The 20114-nt window shown below is 44.0% G+C and overlaps 1 protein-coding gene across 1 annotated transcript in view; it reads right to left on the reverse strand.

Moving 5' to 3' along the window:
- LOC147120554 (von Willebrand factor D and EGF domain-containing protein) overlaps positions 1 to 20114 on the reverse strand; it is a 403257-nt gene that overhangs the window by 13457 nt on the left and 369686 nt on the right. The window contains exons 21-27 of the mRNA XM_085986654.1: positions 14989 to 15537; positions 12324 to 12419; positions 12081 to 12176; positions 6199 to 6294; positions 5379 to 5474; positions 4330 to 4425; positions 2630 to 2725 (exon numbers count right to left, since the gene is read on the reverse strand). Coding sequence (XP_085842780.1) covers positions 2630 to 2725; positions 4330 to 4425; positions 5379 to 5474; positions 6199 to 6294; positions 12081 to 12176; positions 12324 to 12419; positions 14989 to 15537 — 1125 coding nt within the window. The remainder of the gene's footprint in view (positions 1 to 2629; positions 2726 to 4329; positions 4426 to 5378; positions 5475 to 6198; positions 6295 to 12080; positions 12177 to 12323; positions 12420 to 14988; positions 15538 to 20114) is intronic.

Consider the following 20114-nt stretch of genomic DNA (forward strand, 5'->3'; position numbering starts at 1 on the left):
ATTGTAGTACGTTATGCTGACAGGTTGGCCATCAACCACCAAAGCCTGATTGGTCACACCTGCCAATGCCAACTCTTCAAAGGCAATGAATGATGTACCTATCATGGGGAACGGTCTTCATAGGCTCTGGGTTACCAGAGAGCCAGATGTAGAGCGGTGTCATCGACTATAATTGTTCCATCAGGTAAACAAAACCTCTTCCTCTGCATTTGAATTGTGACCTCAATAAAGCTCTTACACATTTCGTGTGAAACCACAGCCTAAGACGCTAGCAAGAAAATCATATGCAGCACAAATGTAATCGGGATTCACCAAAAGAGGTCGCTGCCGATTTCCCATCTCCTTCACGACTTTTCTGCACCAGTGGTACCAACTGCACTGGATGGAAAATCTAACCTTTGGTGTCGCGGACGGCTAATGCAGAAATCCAATCGGATTACCGCCTGATATGATTCAATCTGTCTTCAAATGCAGAGTGTCAATAGTTCTGACTGGTCTTGAGGCTGAGAGAGACAGGAGGAGTATACATCCCTTGTATGTCACCAGCATGGGAGACAGTCAACACAGGAGGAGCAGCACAATCCTAACTCCTAAAGCCAAAGGGAAGGCAGGCACTCCTTTGTTTAGTAAAAAAATTAAATGCTTAATATCCTTTGACAATGTTACAAAATTGTATCAAAATGAGATAAAAGCAAAGACTATGGCCGCAATTTTGCCAGCGGAGGTGGGATTGCGGCGGGAGAGGTGGGTAGCAGGTCCCGGTCCCACTCCCGGCTCCAGCCTGCTCTCACCAAGTAATTTTATGTAGTTTGGGCTTGTTAAGCCCGCCATGCACGTTTCCTGGCCAATTAAAAAGAAGCGGGTTTGATGACGTAATTTGATGATGCGTCATCAGCTGGTTTCCTTAAAGGGGCCATGTCCACATTCATTTTGACAGTTGTTCTGTCAGTGTTCTGCAGCATTGAGGTGCTGCAAACACTGACAAGCACTGCACAAAGGTGGACGGCTGCACACAGGCTCTCGCATGACTCCCTCCATATGCTTATGGAGGGAGTCACAGCACGCAGGGAGGTTCTCTTCCCTTCCCAAGGGCAGACGAGACCTCCCCAGGACACCAACGCAGCCTGGTAGCACATTGCACAGGAGAGCAAAAGCAGGGATGTCGTCAGCAGTACCAGGCTGCAGTGGCGCAAACCTTTCAATGATCTGAGCAGATCACGAAACGCTACTGCCAAGTTACACTCACATCTTGCTGTGCCACTCATCACATCCCCATCACTCTGCCTTCCCTACCCTACACCTGCACATCTTTACTCACACCAACTTACCTTGCACCTCCACCCATCCCTCTCTATCTACATTATCACTTCCCCATTTCACTAGCCACCCCTCACACTCACCCTCATCCTACTGCAGGCATAGCAACTAACAACACGCAAGGGTAGGCATTTGAGAGGTTTAGCCAATGTTCATGTGAAGTTTCTGTTAATGTGTTGTCAAACATTGAAATCTATATTTTCAACACTTTACCTTATTGGACAGCTCTGTGCTCACCTTTGGAAGTGTCTTAGTGAGTTCCAGTGAATGTTGAGACATATTTCCGCTCCCCCCCCCCGCCCCCCCCCCCTGCCAATTGTGATGAGTGTGAAAGGAATGACTTGGACATTATAGGGATGCTTTATGGTGCTGGTGTGGGGTGGTGTTAACCTGGCGCATCATGTGGCAGCCAGTGTGTACAGCGTCAAGTTAAGTAAATCTGACCATGGTGATGCCATCCCTGGCCTCCCAGGCAGCAATGTTGTCGGGTGCTGATGCCCTGTGTCTTGTGCAGCATCAGGTGGCTGCGGAGAAGGTTGGTGTTGTTGTTGGTGTTGGGGCTGATCGTGGAGGGATTCCGAGGACCAAGGTAAGATTTTTTCAAGGGCACCGATGTTGCTGGAATAGATGGCAGCTGAAGTTGAGATGACAGAAGCGATCTGTCAATGGTGAGAGAGCTTGCTCCAAGGAGGTGACAGTGGATAGAGAGTTTACTCCAAACTGCATACAGCTCAAAAGTGTCTTTCAAGTCCTGAAAGCTCAAGCTTCTCAAATTGGAAAGTAACCAGCTGTGAAATGGTAGCTTTCATACCACTTTTGCAGCTGTCACCTATTCACAGCAATGGGGAGACACAGAGAACCCAACATACTTACCTGACGTGATCCCCGAGCGACAGGAACCTTGTAAAAAAAAGTGGTAAAATAGAAATAGGCTGGCAAGATTGTAGTTAACGAGCATTTAACAAGCATTCAACTATCTTAAATGCCTCCCCCGCCACTTGGTGTCAGGTCTGTTCTGAAATCGTAGGCCCGACACTTTGGAAACTTACATGGAGGCGGGTTCGGAGCGGGTTCTCAACCCGCTGTCAATCATTTCGATTTTGACAGCGGACCCGCCTCCAAACCCGCCCTCTGAGCGCCGGCAAAATTCAGCCCTATGATTGCAATAAACAAGTATTACCAGCTCATCTTTTGCTATTAAGCTGACCTATACTTAGAGATGAAGATCAGATTGCTAAATCTTTCCTATGGTATAAAAGCTGATTGACTCTGCCTCTGAAATCATTTGGCACAAGAGGGGAGTGGAACTTACTCTTCTGACATCTTCTTCCTGTGTAACCATCGGGACAGGAGCACACATTGTTTCTCATACAGTGACCACCGTTCTTACAAGGGGGATTGCAAACAGCTGCAAAGGAAGAGGTTGTATTTTACTGTTACCATAGGTACTTCCATTCAGACTCCTCCTTCGTTTTAAAAATACATTTCAGACAAAGCAATGCTGTTACACAATTATTATTTATACACATTAAAATAAACATATTTTAAACCATCTTTCCATTGCAGATGGATTGATTTATTCTGTGGCTCGGAACTGGACTTGCATTGTTCAACTCTGGCTTCACCATTCCAATTCAAACTCATGAGTTCGATTGCTTGGTATGTTCGCTGTGCTGATTTTGAAATTCTGAAAGTTTGTTATGGAAAGTAACGGGGCCTAATGTTAAAAAGGTGATTTTTGTGTGTGGCGTTCTTGGCTACTGCCCCTGAAATAGTTCTTTTAAGCAGCCTCAGCATAGTTTCTGAAAAAATGGAAATGTTCATTGGATTTCTACAGAAGTTACTCAATGACATGTCAGCATTTTAATTCCCACTGACACCAGAATATTTGAAACTGCTGCACAAACTGTGTTTTCTGAAATTTGCTGAGGAAAACACTATCTCTTAAAAACAAAAAAAAAGCTTATACTTTTCACACAAAAGGAAATGGGCCTGGAGTTTCCGCTCGATTGCGCTGGTTTCTCCGGCCCAATTTCCCTGACATCGGTGTAACTGAATTTTAAGCGCTAATTGCGTTAAGCGCAACTCAAGTTTCCACGATCTTTTGTGTTCGTTTTAAAAACATCCGCTAGACCAGGCCCTGCCCACAAAACTGGCCACGCCCCCGGGTGAATTAATCACTATTGGGAGTTTCCGCTAATTGTGCTCGTTTGCAGGCCTTTGACGAGGCTCCAAAAATTAAGCTGGAACTTTTGGGTGCAAGGAGACTAATTGGTACGTTTTGAAAGGTTTTGAATGAATTTTTTAAAAATTTACTAAAGAACTAACTATTGTACCCCAATCGAACTAGAAAATAATTTTAAAAGTAATTTTCAGTCATTTAAAATCAGGTTACTCACAGGTGGTGGATTGACACTGTGATTTAAAATGTTTATTTTTTGTGATTAAACCCATTTTCAACGGTATTAATCAAAATTTACCAAACTACCACTCTTAAATTAATCGAGGAATATTTTTTAAAGCAAAAATGTAAAAAACTTTTTAAAACATTGCCTGCTTGCGCCGGTTCATGTTCGTCGATATGCAAATGAATTTGAACGGAAACTCGGCAGAAAAACCACTTTTCAAAACAGGCGCATTTAGGGCGCAATTTGCGCCGGAATTGCGCATTGCGCCCAAAGCAGAAACTCTATCCCAGATTGTTTTAAAAACAAAGTCAGGTTCTACAGCAGGATTCTCTCACTCATCAGTCCGAGCTAAACGGGACCTTGGGACAAAAATTCTAAGAATGGATCACGACACAATCCCCTTACCCTTATCCCAGTCCCTCTGCATTAAAATGATTCCCCTCACAGAGTGATTTTCCAATCTCAGTCATGACCAAGCATTACCTTGCAGGTTGAAAGGAAAGGCACCCAATGCCACTTGGTTAGATCATTTGCAGCAACCCTGTGGCTGCAGACGGGTGCATCGTGCTAAACAATAATTAACAGCCATAGGGAGAGAACTTACCATTCTGACAGTGAGGCCCATAGAAACCACGAGGGCAGATACATACATTGTGTCGAACACAGCTTCCGCCATTGAGACACACAGGGATGCAAACAGCTGCACAAAATGAGGAAGCCAGTTAATCAGTATATTACTTAAGAGTTGTACGAGAATATACATCACACCTTTAACAAGGCAGAACATAATGGCCCGTGTTTTCTGATCGCAGGCTTCCCGCGGGCGGAGGCCTGTGATCTGGAAAAATCTGCGCCCTTACCCGAGGGCTCCCAGGATGCACGCGCTTCCACTCCTGGGCCTCACCAAACTTGAACTGTGTAGGGCCCACGTATCCCAGAGGCGCAGGTAGTTCGCAGCGTCCCTGGGATCACGTGGGCCATGGGGAGCCAATCACAGAAGGGAATCTCCCTTCATACATTTGACAGGAAGACCTGTCAAATATATGAATGGAGATCAATGAAAAAATAGTAAAACTTAAAAAAAAACCACATTTTTAAAATGACTTGAAATTAAGTATTTTAAACAAAAATTAAATTTTTTGAAAAAAATAATTAAAGTTTTTTACGGGGCTAAAAATAAACTTACCTTTTTTAAAGTATTTTTAAATGATAAATCAGTGAAAAACATTTAAAAAAAAAAAACTTTTTTTCAACTCTTATCCTGGTAAAAGCAGGCCTTATGCTTTTACCAGGCATAAGAATTGTAAGGGTTTTCTGCGGGCGGAGGGTCTCCTAAAAGCGGAACTATCCGCCCGCAGAGGCCCTTCTCCAGGGCAGCCGGAGGATCTATCAAGACCATTCTTGACAGATTGGAAATGCTGGTTTTCAGCGCATGCGCTGTGCATGCCTGAAACCGGCATTTCCGATGTCCCTACGGTGTGTACATGACACGTACCCACCCATAGGGATCGGAATATCTGGGCCAATGTTTAATTGAACCTCACAAATGCTTTCTTTGGAGGAACGTGTAAAAGTTGACATCACAAATATATGTTCATGTGAGCACAGAAATATACACCTCCAGTTTAACAGTCAAGGTTCTGGTCTATTTACCTGTTTCACAGGAGGGTCCCGTCCACCCAACTTTACATTTGCACACATCAGGGGAAACGCATTTTCCACCATTTTGACAGTGTCTGTTGCAAACCACTGTAAATATAAAACAACCTCAGTTTCAGTTGCATTCATCATATCCATTGGCAGGAAGAAAATGAAGGGCTTCATAGTTTCACCAGAATAAACACTTTCATCATCTCAAGGTGATGGAAAAGCAAATCTGTGTCATTGTGTAGTTTTAATGAATAAGAACAGAAAAATACAACAAAGACTGGAAAGAAAAAAAAGCCACACAGCCCATCAAGTCTGCTCCTTCCAGAGCCCACTGATGATTACCTGCACCCCCCAAATTTCTGCATATTTTTAAGCCCCCATATGAATCAAACAGATCAAGCAATATTTTTATAACCCGCAATCCCCTTTCTTGACAGGTACTGATCCAGTTCTTTTTTCAAGGTATTAATTGACGCAAATTAACAACTTTTTCCTGTAGTCTATTCCATCCGTATATCTACTTTGCCGTGGGACAAAAAGATTTTCTGATCTTGCTCATGGCTTCACATTTTATTGGAGCAAATGACCAATATTACTCCACCACATGGTACTCCTGAGCAGTCGTATGATGTGCCAGAGTGGAGCCGAATGGCCGAGTGCTCGCATGCAATACCAGGTTGACAATTTGAGAGACTAGAAAATTGTGTAAAGAGGATATGATTTGCACTTTATCCTCTCCTTAATAAAGCCCATCTTACATAAAATCTCTGAGTGAAATGTTTTTGGCGTGCAGAATAACACCAAACCAAATAAATGTACTTACTTGTTTCACATCTTGGTCCTACAAACCCATAATGGCAGGAGCAGGTATTTCTGGTTACACAAGATCCACCATGCTCACACGGTGGAATACAGAGGGCTGCACATAAAAGTACAAATCATCAGTACAGTGTAGAATTAGTGTGAATCTTTGACTTGCATTACACTGTCACATATTTCATCAGTCTCACTAACTTCATCGGTGAAATTAAATCTAGAACAGAAGGTCTTCAGCTGGATCCTATCTTTTAGCCTTTTTAGTTGCCTGCTGGAATATCATTCATTAAGGGAATCAGTTGAGGGTTGTTGCTAATAAAATGATACCAATAGATTTTTTTTAAAAGTGCCATTTTCAGCTGAAGGGAGTACAGTGGCTCAGTAGTTCAGTGACCTAACATTGCACGCCTGAGCCATTTAAAATCCCAGGCTACACGGCCCACATTGGATGGCTTTAGTCAGTTCTATGGCTACAGGTGGATTGTGAGCAGCGTAGACTGTCAGAATCGGTCCCACCATGTGGGACAATCACAGGACAGCAATCACGGAGACATCGATGTCTTGTCAATCCAATGTCAATTTGACAGGCAGCATTTACTCATTCCAAATCTCAGTAATAATAACCCCTTTCAATGAGGGAATGGAGTGGGCCTTTGGCGTAGTGGTAGCATCCCCGCCGCTGGGCCAGAAGGCGTAGGGTTTCAAACCCCACTCCAGACAGTCCCAGCAAGTTGAGTCAGAGTTCCGGCTCTAAATTCTGGGTTGGCATCCAGCAGGATACTTGCGTCCGTGGGTGTGGGTGGGCCCCCCCCCCCTCGTCTGGGTTGTGGCACCCCCCCCCTCGTCTGGGTTGTGGGAGCCCGTAAAACCCTCCCGCCATAGGACTAATCACCCTAATGGCTGGTACGAAGATGGCTACGGTCACAGAAGGAGCGTTAATCACGGCCAGAAATCCTTCCACCACTTCATACAGTTCCCCAAAGGGAACAGTGTGAAGACACGTACAACGACGAATGAGCGAATGTTCCCATACACAATAAATCATTTTAGAAAAGTTTGAATTACCTGATCTTACACAAATCAATAAAGCACATGAAACTGCTTGTGTAAAACTTGTTCAGAATCGGTTTATCTCTTTTAGTTATAAAAAAGTTTTTTTTTGACAAAAGTGCATTTAAAGTACCCAGTTAAACAAAACAATGTTATTCATTTTCATTGATCGCTGACTGCAATGTTGTATCGACTTTTGCAAATGGTGAAAAAAGAGTGAATTCAGAACAACCAACAGAAAACAAAACAGAATACAAAGAAGTCACAAAGAAGGCTCATTAATGCATCTGACTCAATTGCATTGGTAGCCAAGCTTCTTGGCACTGGTACAGCTTGCTGGCTTTGTCTATGTCGGCAACACATTGATGTGTGTAGGATTACTGTATTGGTGATTGAGCTGCACCATGGCTAGTAAGTCTGCCAATGGTATAATAAAGGACACATTAGAAAATAAAAATCATCCTCACTTTCATTATTTCCATCTGTTCATGTTTTTCTTCTATTGCCAATTTTGGCTCAAGTCACTGCACATTTTGGATTGAACATGGTGTCACTTAAGTTCTACAATTTTCAAAATTGCAGGTTTTTAATATTAACTTGAAGAATGGTTATACTCTAATTGTCAATGACCTGACTACCCAAAGCACCCATCATCAGCCAACTGAACAACAGAAAGACTCAGGATGGACCACTGGATCACTGCAGTTAAGACATGTTACAGGAGCAAAATCTAATCCTCAGACTTTGCATTCTTTGTCAAGAGGAAAACAACTTGTAATCCTTCAAACAGAGCTGCAACAGGAGACAGCGCCCCAGATTTCTAATTCCGTGTAAGGCCAATACATTATGAATCCTGGGAAAGGAAACCATGGGAAGTGTCATAGATGGAGAAGTAGGTGGCACATGAACTTCTTTTTCTGTTCCTTCGCTTAAATTCCTCCCTGCATTAAATTGTCAGAAAAATGTATCATAAAATCCTCATGTTACTCCTCATGTTACTACCTCATGTGTCAGCTGTGGCTCAGTTGGTTGCACACTTGCCTCTGTGTCAGAAGGTTGTGGGTTCAAGTCCCACTCCCTAGGCTGACACTTCAGTGCAGTGTTGAGGAAGTGCTGCACTGTCAGAGGTGCCGTCTTTCGGATGAGACGTTAAACCGAGGCGCCATCTGCTCTCTCAGGTGGACTATTTCGAAGAAGAGCACGGGAGTTATCTCCGGTGTCCTGGCCAATACTTACTCCTCAATCAACATAACAGAAACAGATTATCTAGTCATTATCACATTGCTGTTTGTGGGCGCTTGCTGTGCGCAAATTGGCTGCCGCAAATTGGCTGACTACACTTCAAATAGTATTTCATTGGCTGTAAAGCGCTTTGGAGCATCCGGTGGTTGTGAAAGGCGCTACAGGAAACTCTTTTTTATCTGGCACCGACGGGACCGGCGTGGTGCCGGTTTATCAAAAAGTCCGGATTACAGAGAGTTATGTTAAAAGGTACGAGAGCGCCGTACACAGCAACAAAGCCAAGCTTCCCTGTTGCTTAGTAACAGCTGCAAGAAGCCCGGCCACAGACCAAGTGTCCCTGTTGCTTAGCAACAAGTGCAGGAACCCCCGATTACACAGCCAAGAATCAAGAAACGGCCACTAATATGAAGAAAAATTTAACTGAACCTACTCCTGAATTTTGCCGGTTAACTGAGATTTCCGGTTGTTTGGGTGCTGGTAAATTGAGTTTCCTGTATATAAATGCAAGTCTTTCATTTTCTTTCTTCTGAAGGTGGTGAGAGCTCTGCTCCTCAGGAAACCATTTTAAGCTGTCTTTCCTCTTTTCCTTCACTGGAGGTGCCAGAGCCAGAAGCCTCTTAGCCTCCAGCACTTCACAGCACACACCATCACTCGTTCTATTCCTCCCAGCTCGCTTGTATTTACCTTGATAGGATTCAGGGAGTGAGCTAGAGGGAAGTGCACTGTGTGATGCTGAGCACGAAAGTAAAAGCGGTTCCACATGTGGAGGAAAGCATTGCTACCTGGAGAGGCAGGAGGTGCCATCTTTCAACTGAAGAGAGTGAGGATCTGGAGCTCATGGGTTCTCCATTTAAAAGAACAACATTGGTAAAACATCATGCACTGAGGGCCGCATTAGACAATATGTTGCAGGTAGCATTTCAAGTGGATTAGTCCAATGCATGGAAAGATAGTTTAACCACATTGCACGCCACCATGCATCATGTGGCAGCTCCAACGACATCTGCAACAGAATCTCTAAGGGTAGTCTGTGCTTCCTCTATGGATGCTCAAACTACTGTCACACAGGTCTGGCTTGCCAGATTGGAGAGGACTGTCCTTCCCAGTTTTGAAAGGCTTGCTGACTGGTTTCATACAATCATCACAATGGGAGTACAAGAGATCCATCTTGGAATTTAACTGGATGAGTCGAGGGTCACCTCAGTCCCAAGAGAGTCCTAATAGTACGTAGAAGTCAACCAGTTTGCACACTACTGCCACACAGGTAGCACCTAGGAGAAGTATTATGAGTGTTAGATTAGGTTTAAAAGTTCATACATCACACACTGACACTAAGGGAAAGCACGGCGGTAAGTAGACGACATATACACACACACACTGGGCTGTCAATAATATTATGGTGGCACTAAAATTGTGTGTTCAGACACTAGGGTAGACTTTTGACTTCATTGCCTGGATGGTAATCTGGTGAAGTGGAGCACAGAACCCACCCGAATTTAATTCCATTGCCCAGGCAGTGAAGACAAAAATGTATCTCTTTTTTTGGTAAGGTCTGGAAGTTGCTTTCATGAATTTGCATGTATGGGAGCTTTGTGAGTTATTGTGCATGCAGAAAGGAAAGCAGTTGTTGGAATATTAGTGAAGGGAAGGGGGGAAATGTAGACTTTTAATGCACTCGCCAGATTTAGAAGTTATGAGGTATCCTGTATAAGAATAGCATGAATATTTCTTGTAGCCAGTAACCATTAGTCCTCTGCGCCTTCTTCAGGTTGCTGTTGTTCCTCAGGCTGATCCACCTGCTGCCCTTGGCACCCTTCAACCTCTATGATAAAGCTCCTATGTAAGGCAAACTTGTGCAGCACATAACAACAATCCTCAAGTCAGTCTGTTTTGCAGGATATCTCCAGATCAATCTAGACACCTGAAGCATGCCTTCAACATGTAAATGGTGTGCTTAATCAATGCATGTGAGAATGGGTCATACGGTCATTACGACCTCAATTTGCATGCACCTGCCCAAATATGTGTGAATTGTTCCACTTTCCACACTAGCTCTTCCTATGATCTCTCTGAATTTAGATTGACAATTTGGAGCTATATTTAAGGAAAAAAGTATATTTGAGTAAAAAGCTGTAATGTGAGTACAGAGCACCAATGTCCTATTCATCCATGTTTAACACTGCCCTGAGAATTCCTGCCCTGAGAATTCCTTCCCATCGAAAATAGGATCAACCGCGGCTAGCAAAAAGTGAGGGGAATATTTGCTTAAGAAAATATTGGAATTATTAATAGAGAACTCATACAGCTTTCTTTAACTACAGTTAATTGAATCATTTACTGCATGTATGACCTGTAGTCAGTAACCTCAATCAATGGGAAGATTTCAAAGACACTAGTGTCAAAAATCAATATGTACAGACTTGTCTGTAAAGTAGGATTTTTTCAATTGTAGATGAGCCACTTACCGCAAAAATTGTACATTTCACAGCTGGATTAACAACTTTCCAACCTTCATCCTGGTTAACTGGCTCATTAGTGTTAAATGATCATTATTACAGGTGCAATGTAATGGGCGGCTATATTTTTATTGCTAACAAAACCTTATTCTCGAGATGTGCATATTTCAAAACCACATGTCCCCACAGTTTCATTAGCTACAGGTCCCTCACGGTGAAACTGGACATTCCAACTGGATTCAGGCTGTCCAAACACATTTTGCATTACAGTTGGCAACTTCAATTTGAACACAGGTCACAGAGGTGAAAGGGCAATGCACTGACTTACTGGGGGCGATTTTACAGGTGGCTGGGGTTGGTGTATGGGGGTACGGGGCAAGCGGAAAGCTCGCCTGTCGGTGCTGTGTCTGGCCCAGAGAGATTTTAGCTTCCCGGACCTCATTTTCATATCGGAAGCTGGACACTCACCTGATCCTGGTGGGATTCACTACCTGGACATCTGGGCAGGAGAGCAATATTGGACGCCAACATAACGGTCCCCCGGCACGAAGGTAAGTGGTCGGTGGTGGTGGGGTTGGGGGTGGGGGGGGAAGCTGTAAATAAAAAACTATCCTTCCTCGGCCTCTTCTGCTCTAGATCCACTTCCAGACAGATTTGCTCTCCCCACACAGGCCTAGAGTAAAAATTGCAGTCAGGCCCCGATGATGTCACTGGGACCTGATCTGTATATTTAAAGAAGGATCTCGCCTATTTCAGACGGTTGTCCATGGCACCTGCAATTTAAAATTGTAGTCGGCTGGATCGGAACGCTAGGCCAGCGGGTAAGTCTCTCACTCCATTTTAACTGCACCGCCCCCCCCCCTCGGCTGGTTTTCATTGGGTGGGGGCGGGGGGGGCAAGTTAAAAGTGCCCCCATTGTGTCTCCCACTAACAACGTGAAAAAGTGCTGTAGACAAACACAACACATTATCAGAATACATTAATATTTTTTATGCAGGAACGTAATTTAGTGAATTTAGTGAAAAAACATCCCGCTTAGTGTTGGAGAAACAGACCAAAATGTGATAGATGCACAAACAGATAACACAACTTATATAACATTTTTGGAGATGAACAGGGAGACGAAACAAACTGCTCCTACCATCTTCACAGGTCAAGCCATTGTATCCACGGGGACACTCGCACACATCCGGTTTGATGCACTTTCCTCTGTTTTTGCAGTCAGGCCGACAGATCGCTAATAATGACGAGCAACATAAGATTAGTGTTTGCATCATTAATATATTCTGCAGTCAATCAGCCAAAGACAATAATGCTGTAAAGTTATGAATTTCAAATGAGGACACTTTTTGCAGGTTCTTTTGAAGCAAAGTAGAGTTCCTACCTATGTGACAGTTATACCCAGTGTAGCCAGGCTTGCAGCGACATGTATTGGGAGCTGCACATTCCATATTCTTTCCACAGGGGTACCTGCATATAGCTAATAAATATCACAGTTGTTAGTTGAGCCCTTCAATTATTTAATGTCAAGTATGATTGTTACCCCTGTAACACATATTTGAATAGTTAAGGATAGCATTGGCATTATGAAGGTATGCAGTCAGCTATGACAGAGCAGGATTTTCTGGTGAGAAAATATAAGGGCATTCCTGACCAGGAATAAGTGGAAGAGGGTGAGATGAGGAGGAAGGGATAAAGTTGAGGTGCATATAACATTCTCAATCTTTGATGGCCGTGCTTTCTGTTGCCTAGGCCCTAAGCTCTGGAATTCCCTGCCTAAACCTCTCCGCCTCGCTACCTCTCTTTTCTCCATTAAGACACTCCATAAAACCTACCTCTTTGACCAAGCTTTTAGTCACCTGCCCTAATTTATCCTTATGTGGCTCTGTGTCAATTTTTTTGTCTTAAAATACTCCTGTGCAGCGTCTTGGGACGTTTTTCTACGTTAAAGGCGCTATATAAATACAAGTTGTTGTTGGGATGAGCTGGAGATCATGGCGGACAGAGATTTCAGGTGAGATTGGGTATGACATAACATCAGTTTACAAGGTGGCGGACAAAGAGTGGACACTGAGCAGAAGGGAAGAGGGGGAAAAAGGGATTGGGAGGGGAAAAGCATGGTTGACGAGAAAAGCATTAAGGAGGTGTTTGAAAGTTGTGAGGGCAGTGAGAAGGCTGAGCTGCTGAGGGAGGAAATACATAGAAACATAGGGGATAGGAGCAGGAGTAGGCCATTCGGCCCCTCGAGCCTGCTCCGCCATTCAATGAGATCATGGCTGATCATCCAAATTCAGTACCGGTCCCTGCTTTCTCTCCATATCCCTTGATCCCTTTAGCCTTAAGAAATATATCCAACTCCTTCTTGAATATATTTAATGAATTGGCCTCGACTGCCTTCTTTGGTAGAGAATTCCACAGGTTCACCACTCTCTGGGTGAAGAAATTCCTCCTCATCTCTGTCCTAAATGGCTTACCCCTTATCCTTAGACTGTGACCCCTGGTTCTGGACTCCCCAACCATCGGGAAAATCCTTCCAGCATCTAGTCTGTCTAGTCGTGTTAGAATTTTATAAGTTTCAATAAGATCCCCTCTCATTCTTCTAAATTCCAGCGAGTACAAGCCCAATCGACCCAATCTCTCCTCATACGTCATTCCCGCCATCCCAGGTATCAGCCTGGTGAATCTTTGCTGAACTCCCTCCATGGCAAGAACATCCTTCCTCAGATAAGGCGACCAAAACTGCACACAATACTCCAGATGTGGTCTCACCAAGGCCCTGTACAACTGCAGCAAGACATCCTTATTCCTGTACTCAAACCCTCTCGCTACGAAGGCCAACATACCATTTGCCTTCTTAACTGCCTGTTGCACCTGCATGCTTACTTTCAGTGACTGGTGCACAAGGACACCCAGGTCTTGTTGCACTTCCCCTTTTCCCAATCTATTGCCATTCAGATAATAATCTGCCTTCCTGTTTTTGACACCACAGTGGATAACCTCGCATTTATCCACGTTATATTGCATCTGCCATGCTTCTGCCCAATCACCCAACCTGTCCAAATCATACTGGAGTTTCTCGGTATCCTCCTCACAGCACACACGCCCATCCAGCTTTTAGTTGTCTGCAAACTTGGAGATATTACATCTAGTTCCCTCATCCAGATCATTAATATATATTGTGAATAGCTGGGGTCCTAGCACCGATCCCTGCTGTACCCCACTAGTCACTGCCTGCCACTCGGAAAAAGAGCCGTTTATTCCAACTCTTTGCTTTCTGTCTGCCAACCAGTTCTCTATCCAAGTCAATACCTTGCCCTCAATCCCATGTGCCTTAACTTTACACGCTAATCTCTTATGTGGGACCTTATCGAAAGCCTTCTGAAAGTCCAAATACACCACATCCACTGGTTCTCCCTTATCTATTTTACCAGTTACATCCTCAAAAAATTCCAGTAGATTAGTCAAGCACGATTTACCTTTTGGAAATCCATGTTGACTTTGTCCGATCCGGTCACTTTTTTCCAAGTGCTCTGCTATTACATCCTTTATAATGGACTCTAGCATTTTCCCCACTACCGATGTCAGGCTTACCGGTCTGTAATTCCCTGTTTTCTCTCTACCACCCTTTTTGAACAGTGGGGTAACATTAGCTACCCGCCAATCCATGGGTACTGTTCCAGAGTCTATCGAATTTTGGAAGATGACCAGCAATGCATCTACTATTTCTAGGGCCAGCGGGTGGGACCGCAATGGCTGAGCGAGAAACCACCAATGGTGGAGCTGAGTGAACAGGGTACAAGTAATGTGCCAGTAATAGAGGAGCAGATTGTTCATGCAGGGGCATACAGCTGAAGAAGATCTCTGAAGTAGGGTCGGATAAAGTCATAGAGAGTGAACACTATTTCTACAGCTTCCAAACCACATTTGCGGTGTAAGTGTGGATTTTACTCTATAGAACTAGTTGTACAGAAGGCTATATTTCCAACACAGTTGTGATCTATGTGAACTCCCTCCAATAGTTTGCAGTGAATTACAGTCAGTGCATTTACCTTTACATGTTACACCATCACCAGTGTATCCAAAAGGACATCGTCCACATTTAAAGCTTCCAAACTGTGTGGGCTCACAGGGAACTCCATTAAAGCAAGGCATGTCAGCACAGGTGATTTCTTTCTCAGTAGGAACCAACTCATTACTGATGTGGGTGAAGGAAATGGCTTGAGATGCTGTCACAGCTCGTAGTGCAGAGGCAACAGGTCTCCAAAACATGGTTGTCTTTTGTGGAGCTTTGGGTTGAACAGCCACCTGAGATATGGTTCTAGAGCTCAGGGCAGCAGTACCTGTGATAGCAGTGGCAATGTCCTGTGATGAAGAGGTAATGGAAGAAGATAAGCTCAAAGTCGTGTATGGCTTATCTGTCCTGGGAGCTGGAGGTGGTTTGGCTTTAGTAACTGCTTTCTCCATTGTCACTCTGCCAGACACAGGAACATGGGCAGGAGTAGTTTTTTGGCTCACTGACCGCAGCCTAGTTGGCCTGTTGCTTGGTCTCGTAGTGGGAACCCAGTGTTGACGAAATCTTGATGCAACATGTGGGGAAACTGGAGGAACAGAGGAAAAAAAGGTGAATATACTGCAACATCTTCCAAATCATCTTAGTCACTGTTTCACCCTTTGAGAATACTAGAAATTAGTTTACCTTCACAGTGCAGTATTTTCAATGTTAAAAATTGAAAATTTTAAAGGACCATCAACACCATATTGGTCCAACACCTCCGTTCAATCCGCAGGCGTGACTCCAAACTTCTGGTTGCCTGCCATTTATATCTCTGCCCTACTCCCAACTCTGACCCTGGCCTCCTACACTGTTCCAACGAAGCTCAAAGTAAGCTCGAGGAACAGCACCTCATCTTTCGATTAGATACTTTGCAGCCTTCTGGACTCAGCATTTTAGATCATAACATCTGCCCCCATTTTTTCGGACGGCAGCTGTTGGTGATGATTCTGCTATTCGAATTTACACCTCCTCTTGACCCATCTTTTGTTTCTTTACTTGTTCCATTACCATCTCCTTTTGCCTTGCACCATTATCCCATTTGTCATTTAATCTCTCCTGCCTTCCACCTTATCACAGACCTTCCCTTTTATTCTTTCCTCCTCTCCCTGTTTTCCCAGCCTCTGTACTTGCTTAAAACCTGTTACATCTCTAACTTTTTCCAGTTCTGACAAAAGATCATCGACCTGAAACATTAACTCTGTTTCTCTCTCCACAGATGCTGCCTGACCTGCTGAGTATTTCCAGCATTTTCTGTTTTTATTTCTAACTGCTCTGGCATACAGATCCAAAAAATGGAATCAAAAAGACACGGGAAGAGTGAGGAAAAAAGTCTGTCAATTACTTGTTAAAATCATTAATGATAAATTCATGCAACATTTCACAGTGCATAGACAAATGAAAATTATTTTTTCACCAAGGCCAGGCTTGGAGCTAGTTGCTAGGATTTGTTGCTTCTGTGTTCCTCAGTCTGTTATTTTCCGTCCATTAAAATGATTGGGAAGGAAAATTGCCAGTGGAGCAGGGCAGAAGTGGAAACTCCTGATAGTGAGCTTAATATGAACACTCTGAAGTATCATTACTTTAAACGTGAGTAGTATGGAGGAGTTTTCAGTTCAGTGGGGTGTAGGAACAATGGGTGGGTGCATTGCAGTGAAGCAACAGAATGGTGTGGGGGGTTAAGAGACTATTACTCCAGCCAGTGCGAGTTCCACAACAAAATCAGCCACCTGGGCATGGCAGAGGAGCAGTGTATGATGAGGCTCAGGCACACCAGGAAGATTGGGAATGAGGTGTGCCACCTCACACATGAAAACCTGCAGCGACAGTCAACCATCTGCCAGTGGCAGTGAAGTTCACCATTGGCTTCAAAGTTTATGTTACAGGGACCTAGACGCCACGTCACAAATCAGACACTTTCTATCTTTGACTTCTGGACATATGGGCCCTAGATTTCCATGGGGGTTGTCCTCATCTCCCACTCTAACTTTATCCTCTGCAAAATAAAAGATGGATAGACTGCAAGATACAGTAAAAATGAATTAACTTCATTGCGTTTTGCAGTGCTTCTGATGTACATATTTCATGTGTTTTGTTGCCTTGGTTGCCCCTTGTGTTTTGGAACTTCTGTCTTCCCTTCCCTAGGTGAGGCAGTAGCACTGGTGGACAACTTCATATCCAACTGATGAGCTATAAGAAATAGGAGTAGGAGTAGGCCATTTGGCCCTTTGAGCCTGCTCCCCAATTCAATAAGATCATGATTGATCTTCTACCTCTTCTCCACTTTCATGAACTACCCCCATATCCCTTGATTCCCTTAATATTCAAAAATCTATCGATCTCTGTCTTGAATATACTCAATGACTGAGCCTCCACAGCCCTCTGTGGTAGAGAATTCCAAAGATTCACCACCCTCTGGGTGAAGAAATTTCTCCTCATCTCAGTCCTAAATAGCTGACCCCTTATTCTGAGACTGTGACCCCTGGGGAATTACAGACCGCTAAGCCTGACATCGGTAGTGGGAAAATGCTAGAGTCCATTATAAAAGATGTAATAGCAGAACACTTGGACAAAGTCAACATGGATTTACAAAAGGTAAATCGTGCTTGACTAATCTACTGGAATTTTTTGAGGATGTAACTGGTAAAATAGATAAGGGAGAACCAGTGGATGTGGTGTATTTGGACTTTCAAAAGGCTTTCGATAAGGTCCCGCATAAGAGACTAGCGTGTAAAGTTAAGGCACAAGGGATTGGGGGCAAGGTATTGACTTAGATAGAGAACTGCTTGGCAGACAGAAAGCAAAGCGTTGGAATAAACGGGTCTTTTCTGAGTGGCAGGCAGTGACTAGTGGGGTACAGCAGGGATCGGTCCTTGGACCCCAGCTATTCACAATATATATTAATGATCTGGATGAGGAAACTAGATGTAATATCTCCAAGTTTGCAGACGACACAAAGCTGGGTGGGCGTGTGTGCTGTGAGGAGGGTGCCGAGAAACTCCAGGATGATTTGGACAGGTTGGGTGATTGGGCAGAAGCATGGCAGATGCAATATAACGTGGATAAATGCGAGGTAATCCACTTTGATGTCAAAAACAAGAAGGCAGATTATTATCTGAATGGCAATAGATTGGGAGAAGTGGAAGTGCAACGAGACCCGGGTGTCCTTGTGCACCAGTCACTGAAAGTAAGCATGCAGGTGCAGCAGGCGGTTAAGGAGGCAAATGGTATGTTGGCATTCGTAGCAAGAGGGTTTGAGTACAGGAACAAGGATGTCTTGCTGCAGTTGTACAGGGTCTTGGTGAGACCACATCTTGAGTATTGTGTGCAGTTTTGGTCACCTTATCTGAGGAAGGATGTTCTTGCCATGGAGGGAGTTCAGCGAAGATTCACCAGGCTGATACCTGGGATGGCAGGAATGACGTATGAGGAGAGATTGTGTCGATTGGGCTTATACTCGCTGGAGTTTAGAAGAATGAGAGGGGATCTCATTGAAACTTATAAAATTCTGACAGACTAGATGCAGGAAGGATGTTCCCGATGGTCGGGGAGTTCAGAACCAGGGGTCCCAGTCTAAGGATAAGGGGTAAGCCATTTAGGACAGAAATGAGGAGGAATTTCTTCACCCAGAGAATGGTGAACCTGTGGAATTCTCTACCACAGAAGGCAGTAGAGGCCAATTCATTAAACATATTCAAGAAGGAGTTGGATATATTTCTTAAGGGATCAAGGGATATGGGGAGAAAGCAGGGACAGGGTACTGAATTTGGATGATCAGCCATGATCTCATTGAATGGCAGAGCAGGCTCGAGGGACCGAATGGCCTACTCCTGCTCCTATCTTCTATGTTTCCAGACTCCCCAGCCAGGGGAAACATCCTCCATGCATCTACCCTGTCAAGCCCTGTAAGAATTTTGTATGGACATTAAAAAACAGTAACTATCTGTATGTGTGCCTAACCCTGATTGAGCTGTATCAATACCATGATTGTGCCTCTCTAAAGCTGCTGTGAACACACTGCTTTCAGAGCCAGCACTTAATATCACTTTTGCAGGGGTAAAAGATGGCTCCAAATTGCCCTGGCATGACTGCTAACTGGATACTACATGCTACTCTAAACAAGCCACTGCATCTCCCTCATGATACCCACTGATCTGCCTGAATATGCAACAGTGGATAACTGTGAGGTCTCTCAATCATTCTTTCATGGTTGCTTGTAACCATTCACTAAGCTAAATGAAAGCAGCAATGAGTTTGGACTCCCAAGGCTCCACAGTCGCAGTGGAAGCATTCATGACAATGCTCCTTACTGTGCTTATGGCCTGCTAAGCTGAAGTCTCCACTGCAAACATCACTAATGTAGTCAGTTGTTCATTGGCTGACAAATGTTGCTCCATGAAACCAGTCATGTGGGAATCAGCAATGAATATCTGATGCTGAACTAGCCAGGCCATCTTTCAATGTACTGAGAGGTTAAGTAAATCTGCAATATTGCGCTACTGCTTTTACAGCATGGTCACTAAAGTCTGTGGAGTGGAGATGCCACAGGGGTTCCACAGGTCATTGGTCAGAGTTATGGTAGGCCAGACATGTGGAACTCCCATGGAATTTCAACCACTGTATACCAGAGTACTTAGAAGAGGCATTCAGAATGCTGGATCTCCTCATTCACCAGCTGTCTTCTCATGGATAGCACAGATAGAAATAAATGGGTTTGCTCTAATAGCCATTATGGAGACATTGTTGCACGGGCGTAGAGAGAAAGGATCTTAGCTCGGAAAATCAAGATGTAGAATCACATTGGTTGGAGCTAAGTAACAACAAGGGGCATAAAACACTGGTGGGAGTAGTTTATAGGCCCCCTAACAGTAGTTGTAGTGTCTGGCACAGTATAAATCAGGAAATTAGAGGTGCATGTAACAAGGGTAATGCAGTAATCATGGGGGGCTTTAATTTTCACAAAGACTGGGCAAACCAAATTTGCAGTAATAGTGTGGAGGATAGTTTTCTACATCAGTATGTCAAGGAACCAAATTAGGAACAGGCTATTTTAGATCTAGTATTGTACAATGAGACAGGGTTAATTCGTAACCTTGTAGTAAAGGAGACTCTGGGGAAGAGTGC

Source organism: Somniosus microcephalus, chromosome 4 (assembly GCF_052327205.1).
Source record: "Somniosus microcephalus isolate GS21.2 chromosome 4, FLI_Smic_1.0, whole genome shotgun sequence".
In the NCBI taxonomy this organism is placed as follows: Eukaryota; Metazoa; Chordata; class Chondrichthyes; order Squaliformes; family Somniosidae; genus Somniosus; species Somniosus microcephalus.